The sequence below is a fragment of the Bubalus kerabau genome, chromosome 1, assembly GCF_029407905.1.
Source record: "Bubalus kerabau isolate K-KA32 ecotype Philippines breed swamp buffalo chromosome 1, PCC_UOA_SB_1v2, whole genome shotgun sequence".
NCBI classification, from domain to species: Eukaryota; Metazoa; Chordata; class Mammalia; order Artiodactyla; family Bovidae; genus Bubalus; species Bubalus kerabau.
In genome coordinates this window covers 175623852-175647491 of record NC_073624.1, presented here as the reverse complement: position 1 = coordinate 175647491, position 23640 = coordinate 175623852, and the positions used below count along the sequence as shown (strand labels likewise).

Genomic DNA, 23640 nt, shown 5'->3' with positions numbered 1-23640 from the left:
ACAATCCTGGATTCTCACACCTGGACTGGCTCTGACTTTAACACCTCCCCCACCATCTTGGCTTTCCTGGTGGCTCAACAGTAAAGAACCCGCCTGCCAATCAATACAGGAGACACAAGAGATGCGGGTTTGACCCCTGGGTCGGGAAGATGCCCTGGGAAAGGGCATGGCAACCCACTCCAGTATTCTTGCCTGGAGAATCCCATGGACAGAGGAGCCTGGTGGGCCACAGTCCATGGGGACAGAGTCGGACACAACTGAGTGACTGAGCACGTGGACACCCCAGTTGTAACGACCAGAAATTTCTCCAGACATTTCCCAGTGTGCCCTGGGCGTGTGGGGCAGAATCACCCTTGGGTAGGAATCGCTGAACTAGAGACACTTATGACTGAACAGTGGTTTAGCCCATCTTCCTACCTCAGAGCAGCTCAGAGTCTGCATCTGGCGTCTGAAAGTGCTAGCTTTGAAATCCCAGCTCTGCCACTTCTAGATGTGTGACTCTGGACAAGGAACCGACTCTGTGCCTCAATTTCCTTATCTGCAAAGTGGGGGGAGTATTTCATGTCTGAGAACTCAGACCCATGAGCTCTTGTTTCTGTGTGGCTGCAGGCATCACTGCCATGGCATGGAGCCTGGAAGAGAAGCTGCTGCTGGTTGGCACACAGGAAGGCATGGTGGCTGTGTGGGACATGGAGGAACAGCAGGTGATCCACATCCTTCCTGGACACACAGGTGAGGCTCGGAAAATGGGGTTGATGATCAGGCTCCTCCTAGAGTCCTGCAGTGATCAGTCAGTTTTCAGGGTCCATTTACCACCAATTCACTTCTCTGTATAAAAACTGTGGTCTTTGTTCCTGCATCAGCTAGCTACAGCTGTGTAACAAAACACCCCAAACAAGAATGCAAATCAGAACAGCCACTATGGAGAATAGTAAAGAGGTTCCTCAAAAAACTAAAGATTGTTGCTGTATGATCCAGGAATCCTATACCTGGGCATATATCTGTACTATAATTTGAAAAGATACCTGCCTCCCTATGTTCATAGCAGCAGTATGTAAAATAGCCAAGACTTGAAAGCAACCATCAATGGATTAATAGATAAAGATGTAATATATACAATATATGTGAATATTAGCCACAAAAAGAATGAAATAATGCCATTTGCAGCTACACTGATGGACCTAGAGATTATCACAGTAAGTTGGAAAAAGACAAATTCCACATTGTATCACTCATGTAGAATCTAAAATATGATATGCTACGCTATGCTACGCTAAGTCACTTCAGTCGTGTCCAACTCTGTGTGACCCCATAGACGGCAGCCCACCAGGCTCCCCTTTCCCTGGGATTCTCCAGGCAAGAACACTGGAGTGGGTTGCCATTTCCTTCTCCAATGCATGAAAGTGAAAAGTGAAAGTGAAGTCACTCAGTCGTGTCCGACTCTTAGTGACCCCATGGACTGCAGCCCACCAGGCTCCTCCGTGCATGGGATTTTACAAATGAACTTATATACAAAACAGAAGCAGACTCACAGCAAAGAGAACAGACGTGGTTGCCAAGGGTGGGGGCTGGGAAAGGGCTGGACGGGCGTTTGGGGTGAGGAGATGCAAGCGTGTGTGTACAGAAAGGATAAGCAGCAAGATTCTACTCTATAGCATAGGAGCTATATTCAACGTCCTGTGATAAACCATGATGGAAAAGAATACGAAAAAGGAAAATGCAAAATCAAGATCACCCCAAACACAGTAGCTTCAAACAATACCTGCTGATTTAGCTCACCTCTGTGAGTGGGCACTTCCTCGGTGGCTCAAACAGTAAAGAGTCTGCCTGCAATGCGGGAGACCTGGGTTTGATCCCCGGGTCAGGAAGATCCCCTGGAAAAGGGAATGGCACCCCACTCCAGTAGAATCCCATGGATAGAGAGGCCTGACTGGGCTACAGTCCATGGGGTCGCAAAGAGTCGGGCACAACTGAGTGACTGACACACACAGTGAGAGTGGGCACTCCAGCCCCGTGGCAAACACTCATGTGCTTTCTGAGGCTGTAGATTTGTGCTTTGGGGACATTTCTTATACATGAAATTGTACACTATGAGATCTTGTGCGTCAGTTTTCTTTCATGCCACTTAACACGTTTGCAGCGCATTTGTATCGTTACGAGCATAATTTGTTCGTTTGCATTGCTGAATCGTATTCCCTTGGATGCAAGCGACAGGTTTTCAACCATTCGTCACTTGAAGGACTTCCCAATTTGGGGCTGTTGTGAATAATGCTACTCTGATTCATTGTATCGTCGTCTTCATACTGTTTAAATGCACTAAAAATATTTCATTTATCTTAATAGATCATATTCCAGAATTTATTAAATGTTTAAAATTATTTAAACATTTTGTGGCTATTTAGGCTTTTTTCTTTTTTTGGATCTTCCCTGGTGGCTCAGACGGTAAAGCGTCTGCCTACAATATGGGAGACCTGGGTTCGATCCCTGGGTCGGGAAGATCTCCTGGAAAAGGAAATGGCAACCCACTCCGGTATTCTTGCCTGGAAAATCCCATGGATGGAGGAACCTCGTTAGGCTACAGTCCGTGGGGTCACAAAGAGTCGGACACGACTAAACAACTTCACTCACTCACTTCACTCAGGCTATTTCTAGTTATCTTCTATTTGGATAACACTGGGATGAATCTGTTTTAACTCTTGGTCAGTATTTTTTTCATTCTGTTTAATATTTCCAGTGAGTGGCACTCTTGACTTGGAAGGTATGAACATTCCTATAGGTTTTGAGACGTGTCATCATATTGCTTTCCAAACAGGCTGCAACAGATTAAAACACTCCCTAACCCCAAAGTTCTCAGCATTAGATACTTGAATTTTATTCTTTTTGTCTAAGGGATTGCAGCAGAGTAGGTACTTATAGAGTATTGACAAATGAGTCTCTTTATTTTATTATTTTCATCAGGATGGCTATTTTCCCAGAGGATGATTCAATCTCTGTACAGTAGCTGACTCATGGCAACCTTGATTCATTTTTTTAAAGTCTTCAAACTCTTATTACCTGTAATCAGAAAAACTCAGTAATCAATTTACTGAAAAAAACGAAAACACTATGTGTGTGTGTGTTAGTTGTTCAGTCATGTCCAGCTTTTTGCGACCCCACGGACTGTAGCCCCACAAAGCTCTTCTGTCCATGGACTTCTCCAGGCCAGAATACTGGAGTGGGTTGCCATTCTCTTCTCCAGGGTATCTTCCCAACCCAGGGATCGAACCCGGGTCTCCTGCATTGCAGGCAGACTCTTTACCGTCTGAGCCACCAGGAAAGCCCTGAAAACACTGTAGACCTACGTAATAGGAAAAGTAAAAAGTTTCCCATCACTCGGTAGGGTGCTAGAGGTCTTTTGTACTGGCTTCTGAGAGTCAACTGTGAAATTTTCAAGAATTAGGAGAGGTGGTCATTCTTTTTCTTAAAAAAATTTTTTTTTATTGAAGCATAGTTGATTTACAAAGTGGTGTTAATTTCTGCCGTACAGCAGAGTGACTCAGTTATACACATATATGTGTTCTTGTTTACATTCTTTTCCATTGTGGTTTATCCTAGGAAATTGAAAATTGTTTTCTGTGCTCTATGGTAGGACCTTGTTGTTTATCCATTCTGTATGTAAATAGTTTGCATCTACTAATCCCAAACTCCCAGTCCATCCCTTCCCTGCTGCTGCTGCTGCTGCTAAGTCACTTCAGTCGTGTCTGACTCTGTGCGACCCCATAGACGGCAGCCCACCAGGCTCCCCCATCCCTGGGATTCTCCAGGCAGGAACACTGGACTGGGTTGCCATTTCTTTCTCCAATGCGTGAAAGTGAAGTCGCTCAGTCGTGTCTGACTCTTCGTGACACCATGGACTGCAGCCCACCAGGCTCCTCCGCCCATGGGATTTTCCAGGCAAGAGTACTGGAGTGGGGTGCCATCGCCTTCTCTGCCATCTCTTCCCTACTCCTTCTCTTCTTTGGCAGTCACTAGTCTGTTCCCTATGTTCAAACAGCCATTCTTAAATGTTACATTATAGAAACATACAATTAATCAATTCTATTGAAACAAGGTAATAAATACTCAAAACTCATCATTTTCTAAATATTTCACTACACTCTACTCTTATCTTTCTTCTTGGTTATTATATCTGTGTGATATATATGGTTATATATAGACATATAAACTTGTGCAACCTGTTTTTGTTTTTGTTTTTGCCTCTTTCTATATCATGTATATATCTCTAGCTCATTTTTATTCATTTTCTTTTTGGCTGTGCTGGGTCTTTGTTGCTGCTCATGGGCTTTCTCTAGCTGTAGTGAGCAGGGGCTAATCTACATTGCGATATGCAGGCTCTTCACTACGGTGGCATCTCTTGTTGGAGAGCACAGGTTCTAGGGCACGAGGGCTTCAGTAGCTGTGGCGTGTGGACTCAGTTGCTCTGTGACATGTGGAATCTACCTCAATCAGGGACTGAACTCATGTTTTCTGCACTGGCAGGTGGATTCTTAACCACTAGACAACCAAGGAGGTCCACTAATTCATTTTAGCAGCGATATAATGGCCTATGTATGGGAAGTATTATAAAGTGTTATTATTTATAAAAATTCTGGTTGAAAAATACCCCAATCTCAAGAAATAAAAATCACTCCAAATACTGGTGACATGTGAATTCTAAAACAAAATTCCCTTCCTTTACTCTCCCTCGATCCTTCAGTGTCCCCCCAGAAGTGATCAGTGCACATTAGCAATTTTTTCTCTAGGCTTATACAGACATAGCTCTGTCTTTTGAGCTCTTGTCAAAAATCACATCATGCTGTTTTATACACTGGGCTGCAGCTTGCTTTTGTCACAATGTATGTGTGTTAGTCTCTCAGTCGTGTCTGACTCTTTGTAACCCCATGGACTGTAGCCCACCAGGCTTCTCTGTTTATGGAATTCTCCAGGCAAGAATACTGGAGTGGGTTGCCATTCCCTTCTCCAGGGGAATCTTCCTGGCCCAGGGATCGAACCCAGGTCTCCTGCATTGCAGGCAGATTCTTTACCATCTGAGCCACCAAGGAAACCCAATAGATTGTATCAATGTTTTGTAGAGATTGAGAGTCTAGGCTCCTGGCTGAGATCGTGGCTCAGTTATTAATTAGCCATGTGGCTTTGCATAAGTTACCATCCTGGGCTATGACTCAGTTTCCCCATCTATACAATGTGAAAGTGAAAGTCACTCAGTCATGCCCAACTCTTTTTGACCCCATGGACTATACAGTCCATGGAATTCTCCAGGCCAGAATACTGGAGTGGGTAGCCATTCCCTTCTCCAGTGGATCTTCCTGACCTAGGAATCAAACCAGGGTCTCTCGCATTGCAGGTGGATTCTTTACCACCTGAGTCACAAGGGAAGCCCAATGTGATTATAATATTATCTCAAAGAGTTGTTATGAGATTAAAGGGGTTTAATGCATGTTAACAGTTATGCTTGGCACATAGAAAGCACTCAGTAAATATTGGCTATTGTAGTAATAATGATTATTATGGTCAGGTCAGTGCATATATATGTGTGTGTGTGTGTGTGTGTGTGGTCAGTCCATGGCATTTTCCCAGCAAGAATACTGTTGTGGGTTGCCATTTTCTTCTCCAGGGCATATATATATATATATATATATATATATATACCTCCTTCCTTCTTATTATTTTTAATTCTTTCATAATATTCTTTATATGGGTGTACCATATTATCTGGGCTTCCCTGGTAGCTCAGATGGTAAAGAATCTGCCTGCAATGCAGGAGACCTGGCTTTGATCCCTAGGTGGGGAAGATCTCCTGAAGAAGGGGATGACTATCCCCTCCAGTACTCTTGCCTGGAGAATTCTATGGACTGAGGAGCCTGGTGGGCTACAGTCCATGGGGTCCCAAAAAGTCGAGCTTGACTGAGCAATTAACACACACCATATTATTTAACCAACTCTCTTTTCATGGGTTGTTTTTGGTTTTTTAAATATTTATTTGTTAATTTATTTATTTTGCTGTGTTGGGTCTCAGTTGAGGCACACAAGATCTTTGATCTTCATTGCAGCATGTGGGATCTGGTTCCTGGACAAGGGATCGAATCCTGGCCCCCTGCACTGGGAGCATGGAGTCTTAGCCACGGACCACCAGGGGAGTTCCAGGATGGGCTTTTCAGTTTTATATTTCCAGTGGAAAAAGAGAATTGTCTTCTTTCAGGCTGCTGTTAAAAAGGAAAGATTAAACAAGAAAAAACCTTGACAACAAGGTTCTCTTTTGGAGACAGTTTAACCAGGACCCTGAAGCTTTGGGGCTGAATCAGCCCTTTAAATCTCCCCACACCTGAGAGATCCCAGAACCCAATCGACTTCAGTGTGTGTGACTGCACATGTTTTTCCCTTTGGGTGTTTTCTTTAATAAAAATTAGAATGGCTTCTGTGCCCTCAGGGTACCCCCTCCATCCATTTTTTTAATGTTCAAATTAAAAATATACATTAATTTATTTGACTGCACTGGGTGGAATTTTTAGCATGTGGAGTCTAATTCTCTGACCAGGGATTGATTGAACCCGAGCCCCCAGTTTTGGGAGATCGGAGTCTTAGCCACTGGGCCACCAGGAAAGTCCCCAGTTTTTTTTTTTTTTGTTTGTTTGTTTTTGTTTTGTTTTACTTAGACAATATTGCAATTAAAGTCCTTATCCATCTTCACACACTTATGCTATTATTTCTGTAAGACACCATTTCTAGAAGTGGGATTTCTTAGTCAAATCGTATGCACATTTTTCATGTTTTCTCTCTTTTTCTTAGCTTCTTATACTAAAAAAATCTATAGACTCAGAAAAACTTTTGAAATAGTACAAAGAGTTCCCATGTACTTTTATACACCTTCCCAGACTAGCAATGCCTTATACAACTATAGTATATTACCAAAACCAAGAAGTTGCACATTTTAACTTTAAAAAAATGTCACCAAGTTACATCTTTGCAAGTTTTTTTATCAACTTATACTCTCATTAGTGGGGTATAAGAATAACTGATTTCTTGTATCTCTGCCAGCACTCCAGCAAGCAATCCATCAAATTTTTGCCAATACAATGGATAATAATAGTATTGGTATTTCATGATGGATTTTTGTGATTACTAGTAAGGTTGAGTATCACTTTCAAATGCTTATTATCCACTTGTACTGTTTCTGTAAATTTCTTGTTTATATTCTTTGTCCCGTTTGTGAGTAGGTTATTTGCATTTTTCTTGCTTATTTGTAAGAACTATTTGTTTATTAGGGAGGGTCTTCACTTATCTGTTATGAACTGCAAATATTTTCTCCCAGTGTGTGATATCTTTCAAGTTTATCCTTCTGAAATTTTACACTTTTATGCAATCCAATCGGTCAATTTTTCCCCTTTATGTCTTCCAGATTTCATGTTTTTCTTAGAAAAATATCTCTCCATGAGTATGACATTTTCTATAATCTCACTTTGGTTTTTTTGTTAGTTTATTAACTTTAAATACTCCCTAGATGATGAACTTTTATACATTTCAATGATCTGTTTATTAGAGAGTCAACATTTGGGCAAATGATTTAATCCCAACCAGTTGTTTCATTCAGTTTAGCTTTGCCACATTCTGTTATGGTTTCTGATGTGTTCATGTATGCATGCATTTATTTTTGGCTGTACTGGGTCTTCATCGCTGTGCGGGCATTTCCTCTTGTTGCGGTGAGCGGGGGCTATTCTTACGGCAGAGCACGGGCCTGAAGGCACACAGGCCTCAGCAGCTGTGGTGCCAGGACTCGGTAGTTGCCGCTCACGGGCTCTAGAGTGAGGCCTCAGTAGTTGCGACTCACAGGCTTAGTTGCTCCTCCACGTGTGGAATCCTCCTGGACCAGGGATCGAACCTGTGTCCCCTGCATTAGCAGGCTCTGGACCACCAGAAAAGTCCCCACATTCCATTATTTGTAAATCAGACGTGTTCTAATCTGTACATCTCTTCTTTGGTAAACCAGGGATTTCCAAGCCCATAGATGTTTTGGTAGTTGGAAGGTCGAAGTGTTCCCAGCTAATGTGCTCTCCTCCACCCTGGTCTGTTGCAGGAGAGGTGAGGTGTGTGGAAGTGTTTGCCCAGGGGACACATGCCGTCTCTGCCTCGAAAGACCACACCTTGCGCTTGTGGGACTTACTCTCTGGCCAGGAGAAATTCACCATTTGGGATGGAGGTTCAAAAGATCCCACTGAATCTCAGACCCGGAGCCTTCATGTGGATGAAGCAAAGAAGGTTGTGTATTCAGCTTCAGGCTCAAAGGTAACAAATACCTGCCCTGTTTGCAAAGGAAGGCTGAGACCAGAGCATTCAAAGATAGCATATTGTGTTTATAAGGGGGTGTTCCCTGAAATGAGACTGAAGTACACCTCCGCTTGAGAGAGTGCCATAAGGGACTTCAAAACTTAGAGTTTTGAAAATTAGATAACCTTGATAGTTCTTTCTGACTTTAAGATTTGAGACCTTTCATAGTATTTAATACAGTCGTTTTTGGTGCTATAAATTTCCCTCTGAGTACTGCTTTACCTACATCCTGCAAACTTTGATATGTTATGTTATTTATGTTCAGTTCTAACTATTGCTTCTTGACCTGCATACAGATTTCTCAGGAGGCAGGTCAGGTGGTCTGGTATTCCTGTTTCTTTAAGAATTTTCCACAGTTTGTTGGTATATCAGTTCAGTTCAGTTCAGTCGCTCAGTCATGTCTGACTCTTCGTGACCCCATGAATTGCACCATGCCAGGCCCATGCCCTGCCCTGCAGCAGGGCATCGCTGACCCATGTCTCTGCCAGAGACTCCTGGACACTCATGGGCAAGTCTGGGTCAGTTTCTTGTGGAGTCATTGCTCCTTTCTCCTCGGTCCTGGTGCACAAGGTTCTGTTTGTGCCCGCCAAGAGTTCGTTTCCCAGTCCTGTGTGAGTTCTGGTGGCTCTATGGTGGGGTTAACGGTACCTCCTCCAGGAGGGCTTATGCCATACCCAGGTCTGCTGCACCCAGAGCCTCTGCTCCTGCGGCAGTCCACTTAGAGTCCAAATTAGAGATATCAAGGGAACATTAGAGTCCAAATTAGAGATATCAAGGGAACGTTTCATGCAAAGATGGACACAATAAAGGACAGAAATGGTATGCAGCTAACAGAAGCAGAAGATATTAAGAAGAGGTGGTAGGAATTCACAGAAGAACTATACAAAAAAGATCTTCACAACCCAGATAATCATGATGGTGTAATCGCCAATCTTGAGCCAGAGTGCGAAGTCAAGTGGGCCTTAGGAAGCATCACTACGAACAAAGCTAGTGGAGGTGATGGAATTCCAGTTGAGCTATTCCAAATCCTAAAATATGATGCTGTGAAAGTGCTGCACTCAATATGCCAGCAAATTTGGAAAACTCAGCAGTGGCCACAGGACTGGAAAAGGTCCGTTTTCATTCCAATCCCAAAGAAAGACAATGTCAAAGAATGCTCAAACTACCACACAATTGCACTCATCTCACAGGCTAGTAAAGTAATGCTCAAAATTCTCCAAGCCAGGCTTCAACAGTACATGAACCATGAAATTCCAGATATTCAAGGTGGATTTAGAAAAGGCAGAGGAACCAGAGATCAAATTGCCAACATCCGTTGGATCATTGAAAAAGCAAGACAATTCCAGAAAAATGTCTATTTCTGCTTTATTGACTATGCCAAAGCCTTTGACTGTGTGGACCACAACAAACTGTGGAAAATTCTTAAAGAAATGGGAATACCAGACCACCTGATTTGCCTCTTGAGAAATCTGTATGCAGGTCAGGAAGCAACAGTTAGAACTGGACATGGAACAACAGACTGGTTCCAAATAGGAAAAGGAGTACATCAAGGCTGTATATTGTCACCCTGCTTATTTAACTTATATGCAGAGTACATCCTGAGAAATGTTGGGCTGGATGAAGCACAAGCTGGAATCAAGATTGCTGGGAGAAATATCAATAACCTCAGATATGCAGATGACACCACCCTTATGGCAGAAATTGAAGAACTAAAGAGCCTCTTGATGAAAGTGAAAGAGGAGAGTGAAAAAGTTGGCTTAAAACTCAACATTCAGAAAACAAAGATTATGGCATCTGGTCCCATCACTTCATGACAAATAGATGGGGAAACAGTGGAAACAGTGGCTGATTTTATTTTGGGGGTTTCCAAAATCACTGCAGATGGTGACTGCAGCCATGAAATTAAAAGACGCTTACTCCTTGGAAGAAAAGTTATGACAAACCTAGAGAGCATTTTAAAAAGTAGAGACATTACTTTGTCAACAAAAGTCAGTGTAGTCAAGGCTATGGTTTTTCCAGTAGTTATGTATGGATGTGAGAGTTGGACTACAAAGAAAGCTGAGCGCCGAAGAATTGATGCTTTTGAACTGTGGTGTTGGAGAAGACTCTTGAGAGTCCCTTGGACTGCAAGGAAATCCAACCAGTCCATCCTAAAGGAGATCAGTCCTGGGTGTTCATTGGAAGGACTGATGTTGAAGCTGAAACGCCAATATTTTGGCCACCTGCTGCAAAGAGCTGACTCCTTGGAAAAGACCCTGATGCTGGTAGAGATTGAGGGCAGGAGGAGAAGGGGACGACAGAGGATGAGATGGTTGGACGGCATCACTGACTCAATGGACATGAGTTTGAGTAAACTCCGGGAGTTGGCGTTGGACAGGGAGGCATGGAGTGCTGCAGTCCATGGGGCCACAGAGTCAGACACAACTGAGCAACTGAACTGAACTGTATACAAAGGGCACCCCAGGTGGCGCTAGGGGTAAAGAATCCCCTTGCCAATGCGAGAGGGGTAGGAGCTAAAGGTGTAATCCCTACATCAGGAAGATACCCTGGAGGAGGAAATGATACCCCATTCCAGTATTCTTGCTGAGAGAATCGCATGGACAGAGAAGCCTGGTGGGCTTCAGTCCATGGGGTTGCAGAGTCTGACGTGACTGAGCATCTGAGCATACAGGCACAGTAGCATAAAACACACATTGGATTTCAAAGACTCAGTATCATAAAATATAATGTAAAATATTTCAATAATAATTTTGTATTGATTATATGTTGAAATGACAACATTTGAATATATTGGGTTAAAAATGTATATCATTGAAAGTGATATCTCTTGTTTCTTTTTACCTTTTTAAATGTGGCTTATAAAAAATTTAACATCATGTGTGGCTTACTTTGTATTTTTATTGGACAGTGTAGGCCTAACTATTACAGAGGTGTGGGTTGTTTTCTATTTTTTTAAAGCTGTATTTTAGAGCAATTTTATTTATTTATTTTTTAAAAATGATTTGAGAAGTAATACCCTTTTTTTCCTAAAAATATATATGTTCATTTATTTTTGGTTGTGTTGGGTCTTAGTTGCAGCTTGCAGGATCTTTTGTTGTGGCTTGTGGGCTTCTCTTTAGCTGTGGTGCCCGGGTTCCAGAGTGTGTGGGCTCTCTAGTTGAGACACATGGGCTTTGTTGCCCCATGGCATGTGAGATCTTAGTTCCCTGACCAGGGATCAAACCTGTGTCCCCTGCATTGAACGGTGGATTCTTAACTGCTGGGCCACCAGGGAACTCCCAGCAGTTTTAGATTTGGAGAAAAACTCCAGAGATAGTAGAGAGGGTTCCTGTATGGCCTTGTTCCAGCTTTCTCCAATGCTCTCTTACATAACAAATGTACATTTATCAAAACTAAACATTAAGATGGACAATTACCATCAATTCAACTCCACACTTCATTTGGATTTTATCAGTTTTTCCATACATGTTCTTTTGCCGCTCCAGAATCCATTCCAGGATCCCTTCCACTTCCCCACTCCTTTTTGCTTTTTAATTAAATTTTTTAAAAACGTTGCCGGTTACTTCTTTTTCAATTTATTTACTTGTTTTTGGTTACACCAGGTCTTCGTCGCTGTGCTCAGGCTTCGTCTAGTTGTGGTGAGCAGGGGCTGCTCTTGGTTGCGGTTCACGGGCTTCTCATAGCAGTGGATTCTCTTGTAGCAGAGCTCCGGCTCTAGGCGCACGGGCTTTAGTTATTTCAACATATATATGGGCTCAGTAGTTGTGGCACATGGGCTTAGTGGGATAGAACCCATGTGCCCTGCATTGGCAGGTGGATTCTTACCCACTGTACCGCCAGGGAAGTCCTTCCCTCCTTTTTCTTTAAACTGATGGAGCGTTGACAATAAAATGCATAAACTCTAAAAAAGAGCAGTTTTTAATATAGTCAATATTTTGGAGTAACTATAAATGGATGGCATCACCAGTTCAATGGACATGAGTTTGAGCGAACTCTGGGAGATTGTGAAGGACAGGGAAGCCTGGCGTGCTGCAGTCCATGGGGCTGCAAAGAGTCGGACACGTCTGAGCGACTGAACAAAAACCAATAAAGGGAAAGGAACCATTAAAATTTGTATAAAGATAAAAAGACTTCAATTGCAATGACCAAAAAGAAAGAACAGGTCTTGCATTTGACTCTGGCAAGCTTGCGGTCTAGGTCTCCCTCTGACATGGCTCTGTCTTTCCATCATTCTGTTAGATCAGTGCTTGGAACCTGGAAACTGCAGAGCTGATTTTCCGTATCCTGGGGGATGCCTCTGACCCCTGGGTATGCACGGCAGTGCTGGCTTCCCAGGCCACACTGCTGACTGTGTCCCAGGGTGGCGTGATCGGTCTGTGGAGCTCAGCCACAGGAACACTGCACAGGAGGCAACGTTTGTCCAGCATCAAAGAAGATACACTTGCCTGTGGGGTCTCAGTCCAGAAACGAGGAATGGTGGTTACTGGGTCCAGCACGGGCTCCATCTCTCTGGTAAGCAACTAATGTTGACTGAGTCAACATTAATTCAGCTCCAAAGTGCTTAGATGTCCTAGAAGTTGGGAGAAACCATCTCACCTTTGATCTGTTTTTTTAACCTTCTATTTCATATTAAGAGTATACCTGGTTAACAGTGTTGTGATGGTTTCGGGTGGACAGCAAAGGGACTCTGTCATACACACATGTGTGTCCATTCTCCTCCAAATCCCCTTCCATCTAGGCTGCCACATAACACTGAGCAGAGTTCCCCGGGCTATACAGTAGGTCCTTGTTGGTTATCCACTTTAAATATAGCAGTATGTACATGTCAGGCCCAAATTCCCTAACTATCACTTCCCTATATCCTCCCCCCATCATAAATTCCTTTTCTAAATCTGTGAGTCTGCTTCTGTTTCATAAATAAGTTCATTTGTATCATTTCTTTTTAGATTCCACATATAAAGGATGTCATATAGGTCCACCCATGTGCTGCAGATGGCATTATTTCATCACCTTTGATCTTTTAATGAATGACACTAGGCTTCTTCATTCTAGGGGTTTGCAATTCAGCACAGTCCAGGAAACATCTCTTGGTGTCTCCTGGGGGCTGGCCAATGTGCAACTGTTGATGCTCAGTCTTTCTGCGGATGCTCTGGGAGAAAGTATAGAATATGTATCAGAACTGTCCCTGATGAGGGGATAGGACTTGGGTTTCTATCTACCAGCTCCATCAGTGGTTAGGTGAGGGCTGCTCCCAGGAGCATTAACACAGGGGCCAAGTGTATGAGGGAATGAGGTCAGAAAAAACAACCTCCCAGTGCCTACTCGCAGGTGTGCAGTGCGCGACCTTCAGGGATAGAGGAGTACATTGAGGGGACATGGATGGGGCACCAAGATTGCGTTATATCGGAGTTGCAGGTGGAGGAACAAGGGCACCACGCCATGCATTGGAGTCTAACCGCATCGTCAGTCTAGGGAGGAATTCAGTCTAGGGAGGGAGCCAGGCTCTCCAATGACTCACAGTCATACTAACAGGAACAGAGTCTGTTTTCAGTAGAGGTAGAAATAGCATGTTCTTGCTTGGGTGAAAGAACAAATGCTTCTGATAGAGGCAGTCTTGGAAGGTTCCTCTCCAGGGAGACAGCCTCAGAAGAAGAAAGGATTACTAAGATGAATAAGCAAAGATGGAGGGAATAGGGGGTTGCATGGTGAGGCGGTAGGAACATGCTTGGTGTTATGGAGAAAAGAGAAGTGGAGTGGAAATAGATCACAGAGGGTTTTGTGTGTCCTATGGAGGAGGTGAGAGTTTCAGGAAGGGAGAAATATGGCCACTAAAGAATCATCCCATAACCAACAAGGACCTACTTTATAGCACAGGGAATTCTACTCGATGTTGTACAGCAGCCTGGATGGGAGGGAAGTCTCGGGGAGAATGGATACATGTATATGTATGGCTGAGTCCCTTTGCCGTCCACCTGAAACTATCACAACATTGTTAATTGGCTATGTTGCTGTTGTTGTTCAGTCAACCAGTTGTACCTGACTCTTTGCTACCGCGTTGACTGCGGCACACCAGGCCTCCCTGTCCCTTACCATCTCCCGAAGTTTGCCCAAGTTCCTGTCCATTGCATTGGTGATGCTGTACCACCATCTCATCCTCTGATGCCTTCTCCTTCTCCCCTCAATCTTTTCCAGCATCAGGGACTTTTCCAATGGGTCAGCTGTCCGTATCAGGTGACCAAAATACTGAAGCTTCAACTTCAGCTTCAGTATAGTGTATTGGCTCTACTCCAGTGCAAAATAAAAGGTTTAAAAAAAAGAATCACCCCCAAACTCCAGATTTCTGGACCTCATGCCTCATAGCCTCCCTGAGCAATCAAGGCACCAACCATGATTATGGAAGATAATCCCAGTCCTTTCATCAGGTCTCTTGGTTGCTTCCCATTACTCTTTCAATCACCAATTGTTTTCATTAATATCCTGCAGCCTAGCAAGGAACATGAACTCTAGGGTCAGACTCACTGAGTTTGAAAACCCCAGTCCTGAATGTAAGTTGGTGCAGCCACTATGGAAAACAGTACGGAGGTTCCTTAAAAAACCAAAACTAGAGTTGCCATTGGAGAAGGCAATGGCACCCCACTCCAGTACTCTTGCCTGGAAAATCCCATGGATGGAGGAGCTGGTAGGCTGCAGTCCGTGGGGTCGCTAAGAGTCGGACACGGCTGAGCGACTTCACTTTCACTTTTCACTTTCATGCATTGGAGAAGGAAATGGCAACCCACTCCAGTGTTCTTGCCTGGAGAATCCCAGGGACAGAGGGGCCCGGTAGGAGGCCGTCTGTGGGGTCGCACAGAGTTGGACACGACTGAAGCGACTTAGCAGCAGCAGCAGCAGCAGCAGCAGAGTTGCCATATGATCCAGCAACCCCATTCCTGGGCATAAATCCAGAAAAAACTCCAATTCAAAAAGATATATGAACCACAATATTCATTGCAGCACTATTTACAATAGTCAAGACATGAAAGCAAGCTAAATATCCTTCAGACAGATGAATGGATAAAGAAGATGTGGTACATATACATAATGAATTATTGCTGCTGCTGCTGCCGCTAAGTCGCTTCAGTCGTGTCCGACTCTGTGCAACCCCATAGACGGCAGCTCACGAGGCTCCCCCATCCCTGGGATTCTCCAGGCAAGAACACTGGAGTGGGTTGCCATTTCCTTCTCCAATGCATGCAAGTGAAAAGTGAAAGTGAAGTCTCTCAGTTGTGTCCGACTCTTAGTGACCCCGTGGACTGCAGCCCAACAGGCTCCTCCATCTATGGGATTTTCCAGGCAGGAGTACTGGAGTGGGGTGCCGTTGCCTTCTCCGAATGAAATACTATTCAGCCATAAAAAAAGAACGGAATAATGCCATTTGCAGCGACATGGATGGACCTAGAGAGTATCTCACTAAGTAAAGTAAGCCAAAAAGAGAAAGACAAATACCATATGATATCACTTATATGTGGAATCTAAAATATGATACAAATGAACTTATTTAAAAAACAGAAACAAACCCACAGACAGATAACAAACTTTTGGTCACTAAAGGGGAAAGAGGATGGGGGGTTAGGGATAAATTAAGAGTTTGAAATTAATAGATCCAAGCTACTATATATGAAATAGATAAATAACAAGGGCCTGCTGTATAGCATAGGGAACTATATTCAATAACCTGTAATAAACTATAATGGAAAAGAATATATATACCGAATCACTTTGTCATAAACCAGAAATTAATACAATGTTGTCAATCAACTATACTTCAATAAGCAAACAAACAAAGACAAACCAAAAAAAAGGGAAATCCCAGTCCTACCTCTGCCTAGTTGTATTCTTGGGCTACTCAGCCCTTCGCTGAGGTTCAGTTTCCTCATCTGTAAAACGGGGGCAAACAAGGAACCTACATCCAGGGCACTGAAAGGGATGAACAGACGGGCACCTCTCCAGGCTTCCAGTCGGCCGGGGTAGGGTGGGAGCACTGGGATAACAGTGGAGTAAAGTGAACATAATGTTAGTTGAGTTCAGGTGTCTCCCTGTGTAACTCATCTTTGATGCCCCATGCCAATCCCCTCAATTCAGAAGGCTGTTCTGTCGGTCCCCGGGCTACTGATGGTAATGCCCTCGGTTAGGAATGCCTATGGTGCTTGCCTGGGCACATGTCACTCATAGGGGGCTCTAACACATTTCTCCCATGGAGCCCCTATTTATGACTGGGCCGGCTCTTGTGGCTCTTTTCTTTTTTTTAATGATCATGGGATGCACTTCAGCTAAAAACCATCAGAGAACTTTGAAGAAGGTACATAGCATGCCTGAGGGCCACACAGATTTGAGGGTGGGGTGCCAAGCCTTTTGTGGATCCAATCTTTACTGGAAAATTTAAAACACACGGGGAGGAGTTAGGATGTAGGAAGGGGAAGGCAGGGTCACCCAAGTGGTCAGTTATCTAGGTTACCAGAGTTTTCTGAAAGAGGAACCTTCATGGTGGACAGCCTGTTCCTTATCCAGTGGTTTTGCTAGCCAGCTGCCAGCTTGTTTATTCAAGATGGGTGTCTGTAGAAATGGATGCCTCAGCAGTCAGAAGGCTTGATGTCAGGCACTCATATTACAGTTGCACATGTGTGACCCTGCACCTAGTTGAGTCTTTTTTTTTTCCTGCCCCTCTCTCCCCACACCCGCACACTTGGTCTCGGCATTGCTGCTCCTGGGAACAGCCTCTTCCCAATCTGAAATAGAGGTGGTGGGTAGAACCCCACCCAGCTCTTGATCCCTCAGTGGGGGCACCTCTGATGCATGCTCTACTCTGTCTCTCAGGGCATCCCCAGCAGGACTCACGTACATTTGCCTGCACTGGTAACTGCTTCTTGAGCCACACTGATTGGCTGCCTTTCCTTCCTTGTCTCAATTCTCCACGCTATACCAGTGTTTCCTAGGATCGACCCCCAAATAAACTAGTTGCACTCAAATACTATTCTCAGTGTCTTTTTCTGGCAGAACTCAAACTAGATTCCTAGAAACATGTATATCGGGGCAGAAAACTGTTGGCGTGACTGGATGACAATCCCCAGCACCCCCAAAAAGCGGGTGGTCAGGCTGAAGAGAGCTCATTTCTGCTATTTAGAAGGATCGTGATGGGGTTGTAAGAACTAGGGGTCTCTAGAATCTCACTGGTGTTCAGATCCTAGCCCCGCTGGGGAGAAAGTCTTGATTCTACTTTCAAAACATGTGAAGACAGTGGTAAATCAACTTAAACTAAAGATGTAGTCAAGTCCAGGCCCACTCGAAGTACAGATTAAATTGATTCAGACCCCTCCACTAGAGGCTCGAAGGAAGCGTCTTCTTTCTAAGGTTAAATATTATTTAGGTTCTACTCTGCTTTTCGAGGGGCTTCCTAGGATGTTGCTAGCAGTAAAGAACCCATCTGCCAATGTAGGGGACGCAGGAGATGTGGGTTTGATCCCTGGGTTGGGAAGATCCCCTAGGGAAGGAAATGGCACCCCACTCCAGTATTCTTGCCTGGGAGATCCCAGGGACAGAGGAGCCTGGCGGGCCACAGTCCATAGAGTTACCGAGTTGGACATGGCTGAGTGACTGAGGACACTGCTGCTGCTAAGTCGCTTCAGTCATGTCCGACCCTGTGCGACCCCAGAGACGGCAGCCCACCAGGCTCCCCGATCCCTGGGATTCTCCAGGCAAGAACACTGGAGTGGGTTGCCATTTCCTTCTCCAATGCATGAAAGTGAAAAGTGAAAGTGAAGTCGCTCAGTCGTGTCTGACTCCCAGCGACCCCATGGACTGCAGCCTACCAGGCTCCTCCATCCATGGGATTTTCCAGGCAAGAGTACTGGAGTGGGGTGCCATTGCCTTCTCCGGACTGAGCACACACACGTATAAAATAGATAACTGGCTGGAACCCACTGTATAACACAGAGAACTCTGCTCAGTGTTCTGTGGTGACCGAGATGGGAAAGACATCTGAAAAAGAAGGGATATATGTGTATGTGTGTGCTAAGTTGCTTTAGTCATGTCCAACTCTGTGCAACTCTTTGGACTGTAGCCCTCCAGGCTCCTCTGTCCATGGGATTCTCCTTTCAAGAGTACTGGAGTGGGTTGCCATGCCCTCCTCCAGGGGACCTTCCCAGCTCAGGGATCGAACCTGGGTCTCCTGCGGCTCCTTCATTGTAGGCAGATTCTTTACTGCTGAGCCACGGGGAAACCCTATAAATATATGTATAGCTGATTCACTTTGTTGCACTTTGTTAGTAGAAACTAATATAACACTGACTGAGAGATTGGGATTGACATATATACACTATTATATATAGGATAGATAACCAATGAGAACCTTAAAAAGACTCTCCTTCACAGTGAAATATCTATGGAAACGAATTACTCATCCTACTGTTTCCATTTCCCTCAAAATTAAAGCATAAATTGTAAAAAGAAGAAGAAAGAAAAATTGATCTTTGTGGTTGAGCAGGCACTCCCATCTTTGAAGAGAGCTGGCTACTGTGTCAGGCAGACGCACACGACCCCTTAGGGAGGGAGAAGGCCCAAACTAACACACAGAGAGAATTTTATGTTCAGTTTCTTCTTGTCCTGCTTAAAATAAAAATTGTATTTCATCAACAGCCATTGCAGAAATTAACTTCCTCCTGCCCCTCTTCAGGCAAAAACAACCAAAAATAAACCCAAACCTTCCTCTAAGAGCTGAACAAAATCAGTTCATCTCTGCAACTCGGGAATGGGGAGAACGGTACTGCCGTCTTCCAGCTGCAATCTATCTTTCGATCTTATTTATGATCTCTGAGCTCTTCTTGGGGCAGAAAACTAGAGTGCTGTGATAATCGCTGGGTCCCTGAGTTGGTTACAAGAATAACATCAACAGTAATAATAATAATAGCTACCACTTTGGGAGGGTTGATTATGAGACAGAAGGCTCCATCCCATGCACTTCTTACCCCATGATAGCCCCGTAAGGCAGTCCTGGGATCATCGCCCACTTAACAGATGAGGAAACTGAGGCAGCCTGGGACCGAAGGAATTTACTTAGGATCACAGAGCTGGTGAGTGGCAGGGCCTTGCATCACACGCAAGCCCTTGACCTTAAACCCTTAACCTGGTGGAAACGCTTGATGGGCATCCTTGATTCTGCACAGGTTTCCTCCGAAGGAGACAGCCTGCTGGAAAAGCTTCCGGAAGCTGTGGGGTTCCTGGTGGTCTCTGAAGACGAGTCTCTTCTCGCTGCAGGTAGCGTTTAGCTCTCATTTGGAGCCATGAGGCAGCAACTCTGGATTTGGTTGGAAGTGGAGAGGGGCCTGGGGAAATGGGGACGTGGGTTGGCAAACTCTTTCTGCACAGGGCCTCATAGTAAACATCATTGCTGGTCTCTGTCATAACTATCCAACCCTGTCCCTGTAATGCGAAGGCCACCATGGATGAGATTTCAAGTGAGTGTGGCTGTGTGCCAATAAAATTTGCATGGATGCTGAGAGACTTCCCTGGAGGTCCAGTGGTTAAGACTCCACACTTCTAACATAAGGGACAGGGGTTCAATCCCTGGTCAGGGAATTAAGATTCCATATGCTATGCAGTGTGGCCAAAAAGTTTAAAAACGTACTTTCATGAATGCTGAAATTTGAATTTTATACCATTGTCATGTGTTATGAAATAGTAATCCTATTTAGTTTCTTCAAGGATGGAAAAAACTTAAAGACTACTAGCTCACATATAAAAATAGATGACCAGCCAATTTTTGCCCACGGGTTGTAGTTCGTCAACCCGTGTTCTGGATAAATCTCTGAAACTTTCTGGACTTCTGTTCCATTACCTCTGAAATGAGAGTGGTTATTCCTGCCTGAGAGTTACAGGGATAGAGAGGCATGGGGTGAGAGGAGAGAGTACACTCAGCCCACACAACCCCTCATATCAGGAGATATGAGTGATTAGGTAGCCACAGGAAAGACTGGTTGGTGCCATGTTCAGACAAGAATCAGGGGGTACAGGAACTTATGACTTAGCCTGAAGCAGTCAGGGAAGGCTTCCTGGTAGAGGTGACAAGAATCAGGGGGTACAGGAACCTATGACTTAGCCTGAAGCAGTCAGGGAAGGCTTCCTGGTAGAGGTGACAAACAGGTGCTCCATATCCTGATTTTATTTTTAAAGAAAAACATTTAGAGTAGTTTTAGGCTCACAGCCAAACTGAGCAAAAGGCACAGAGAGTTCCAAGTACCTGCTTGCTCCCGTTAGCCTCCCCCGTTTTCAACATCACCCACTAGAGCGGCGTGTTTGTCGCAGCTCCGAGGTTGATGAAACCACACTGACACAGCATCCTCATTCAAAGTCCATGGCTCACATTACGGTCACTGTCGGTGCTGTATATTCTGTAGGTTTGGACAAATGGGTAATGATGTATATCCATCATTGTAGCATCATACAGATCGCTTTCACTGTCCTTGAAAGGGAAAGTGTATCCGCTCAGTCTGTCTGACTCTTTGCAACCCAGGAACTGTAGTCCGCCAGGCTCCTCTGTCCGTGGAATTCTTCAGCAAGAATGCTGGAGTGGGTAGCCCTTCCCTTCTCCAGGGGATCTTACCAACCTGGATTGAACCCGGATCTCCCACATGGCAGGCAGATTCTTTACCGTCTGAGCCACTTTAGATCAGTCTAATTTTTTTTTAATATTCATTTTTTTTATTTGGCTGTATCAGGTCTTAGTTGCATGTGGGATCCTCCTTCCATCATGTGAGATCTTTTATTACTGTCATGGACTCTCTAGTTGAGCATGGGCTTAGTTGCTCTGCCTCATGTGGGATCTTAGTTTCCCGACCAGGGATTGAACCCTTGTCCCCTGCATTGGAAGGTGGATTCCCAACCACTAGACAATCAAGGAAGTCCCAGTCCAATTTTTTAAAATTAATCAGTTTATTTTTTTGGCTGCACTGGGTCTTGGTTGTGACAGGCAGCACCTTTGATCATTGTTGCATTGGGATTGTTAGCTGCAGCCTGTGGGGTCTAGTTCCCTGACCAGGCACAGAAGCCAGGCCCCTGCAAAGGGAGCATGCAGTCTTAGCCACTGGACTACCAGGGAAATCCTTCAGTCTGATTTTTACAAAGCCATTTCCAGGGTTCAAGACACTTTAGACCAGTGCTGTCCAGCAATGAAAACTACAAATGTGAACCACATTTGTATTGTGTATGTTCTCGTGACCCCATTTAAAAAGGTAAAGAGAAATAAGTGGCATTTGTGATATTAATATGTCTTATTTAATGCAATAGACCCCCAAACCCAACATGAAATCAACATGATTTTAATGGGGGCCTACCCCTCCAGATTGTCACAGAGCCCCGGTTTGAGTTCCCCAAGTCACACAGCTATCCCACCGGCTATTTATTTTACATACGACAGCGTATATGTGTCCCTGCTCGTCTTTCCAGTCGTCCTGCCCTCTCCTCTCTCCCACCCCCCACCCCTGCAACCGTGTGTCCGTAAATCTGTTCTCTATGTCTGATTCTCCATTGCTGCCCTGCAAATCAGTACTACTCAAAGGCAGGTTCTTAACCACTGGACCACTAAGGAGGTTCCTGTTGCTGTTTTGCTAAATCTACCCCCTCCTTCCTCTCCTTCACCTCCTCTTCCTTCTGCTCCAGCCACACTGGCTTCCATGCTTCTCTCAAACACAGCTGGCCTTTCCTTCCTTCCAGGCATCTCATGCTATTACCACGCTTCCAGTGCTCGCCACCTCTTCATCTCTCTAAAAGCAATGCAAATGTCCTACAACAAATTACCGCACAAGCATGGTGGCTTCAAACAATAAGAGTATCTTTATTCATGGTTCTAGTGTCAGGAAGTCCAAAATCAAGGCATTGGTGGGACTGGCGCCCTCCAAAGTCTTCTGAGAAGTAGCCTTTTTTTTTTTTTTAACGCTATTGTTTTTTTCTTCACTTGTTTGTTTTTTGCTTCTTCCAGCTTCTGCCGGGATTCCCTGGCTTATGGTCACATCTCTCCAGTCTCTGCCTCCATCTTCACGTTGCCTTCTCTGCTATGTGCGTCTCTGAGTCCTGTTTTTCTCATGGCATCCAGCCCCTGACTTCATTGCCCTTAACACAAGCTGTAATCATTTTATTTTCCTTCCTTCCTCCTGCCCTCCCACCCCTCCTTCCATCTTCAAAACGTATTTACCATGTGTCCAGCTTTGTTCTGGGAGACCACCAGCAACCCAAACAGGCAGAATCAGCTCTCTGAAAACTCATAGCCTTGTGATAATAAATAACTTTACTGTTTTCTATGAGGTTATTGATCACTGGTGTGCTCACCCTTCCCCAACTGTAGGCTCTATGAGGATGGAGGCCTGGTCTATCTTGTTCATCACTGTATCCTTTCCACCTGCATATAGTAGGTGCTCAAAAAAAAATCGCTATTGATTGAATTCAATTACTCTCAAACTCTTCAAGGAGTGAAAAGTATAATCTTGGTCTCTGCTGTTTTAGGTTTTGGAAGGTCCGTGAGAATATTTTTGGCAGATGCACAGGGATTTCATCGATTCCTGGCCACTGACCTTGAACATGAAGATGTGGTAGAAACAGCCATTTTTGGTCCTGAAAACAATCTGATTGTCACCGGGTCCCGGGATGCACTCATTCAGGTGAGGGGGAGATGCATGGCCCATCATCCTCACCTCCACCTCTGGAAGAGAAAGTATGATTCTTTTTCTAAACAAAAATATTTGTTTATTTGGCTGTCCCGGGTGTGAGTTGCAGTATGTGGAATCTTGTAGTTGTGACATGCAAATTCTTAGCTGTGGCACATGGGATCTGCAGGTCCCTGATTGAGAGCAAGGAGTCTTAGCCACCAGACTACCAGGGAAGTCCCAAAGTACGGTTCTTTAGGGATCATTTGGCTTCAAAATACAGAAACCCACAAAGACTAGTGTAGGCAAAACAGAGCAGGTCATTGGATGACACGGCGGGGGTGGTCTTCTGGGACTCAGAGACAGATCTAGGGGGAATTATTAAAGCATTCAACAAAAGAGAGAGCATTCCTGCTAAACATAAAATACTGGGAAGAGTTTGACTTTCAGAGGAGCAGGGTTGGGGAGATGGGGAAAAAATCCTATTAAGCTCAAAGTTCTCCAAGCTGGGGAGAAGAGCATGTGATACAGTAGCAGCAACATTCTGGTCTTAGGACCTCTTTAGATTTTTAAAGGTTATTGAGAACCTTCAAGGAGCTTTCATGTATGT

The 23640-nt window shown here is 44.5% G+C and overlaps 1 protein-coding gene across 1 annotated transcript in view; it reads left to right on the top strand.

Annotated features, from left to right (window-relative positions):
* Positions 1-23640, top strand: part of NWD1 (NACHT and WD repeat domain containing 1) — a 56273-nt gene that overhangs the window by 21923 nt on the left and 10710 nt on the right. The window contains exons 7-11 of the mRNA XM_055566501.1: positions 610-732; positions 8111-8319; positions 12601-12873; positions 19560-19650; positions 22891-23045. Coding sequence (XP_055422476.1) covers positions 610-732; positions 8111-8319; positions 12601-12873; positions 19560-19650; positions 22891-23045 — 851 coding nt within the window. The remainder of the gene's footprint in view (positions 1-609; positions 733-8110; positions 8320-12600; positions 12874-19559; positions 19651-22890; positions 23046-23640) is intronic.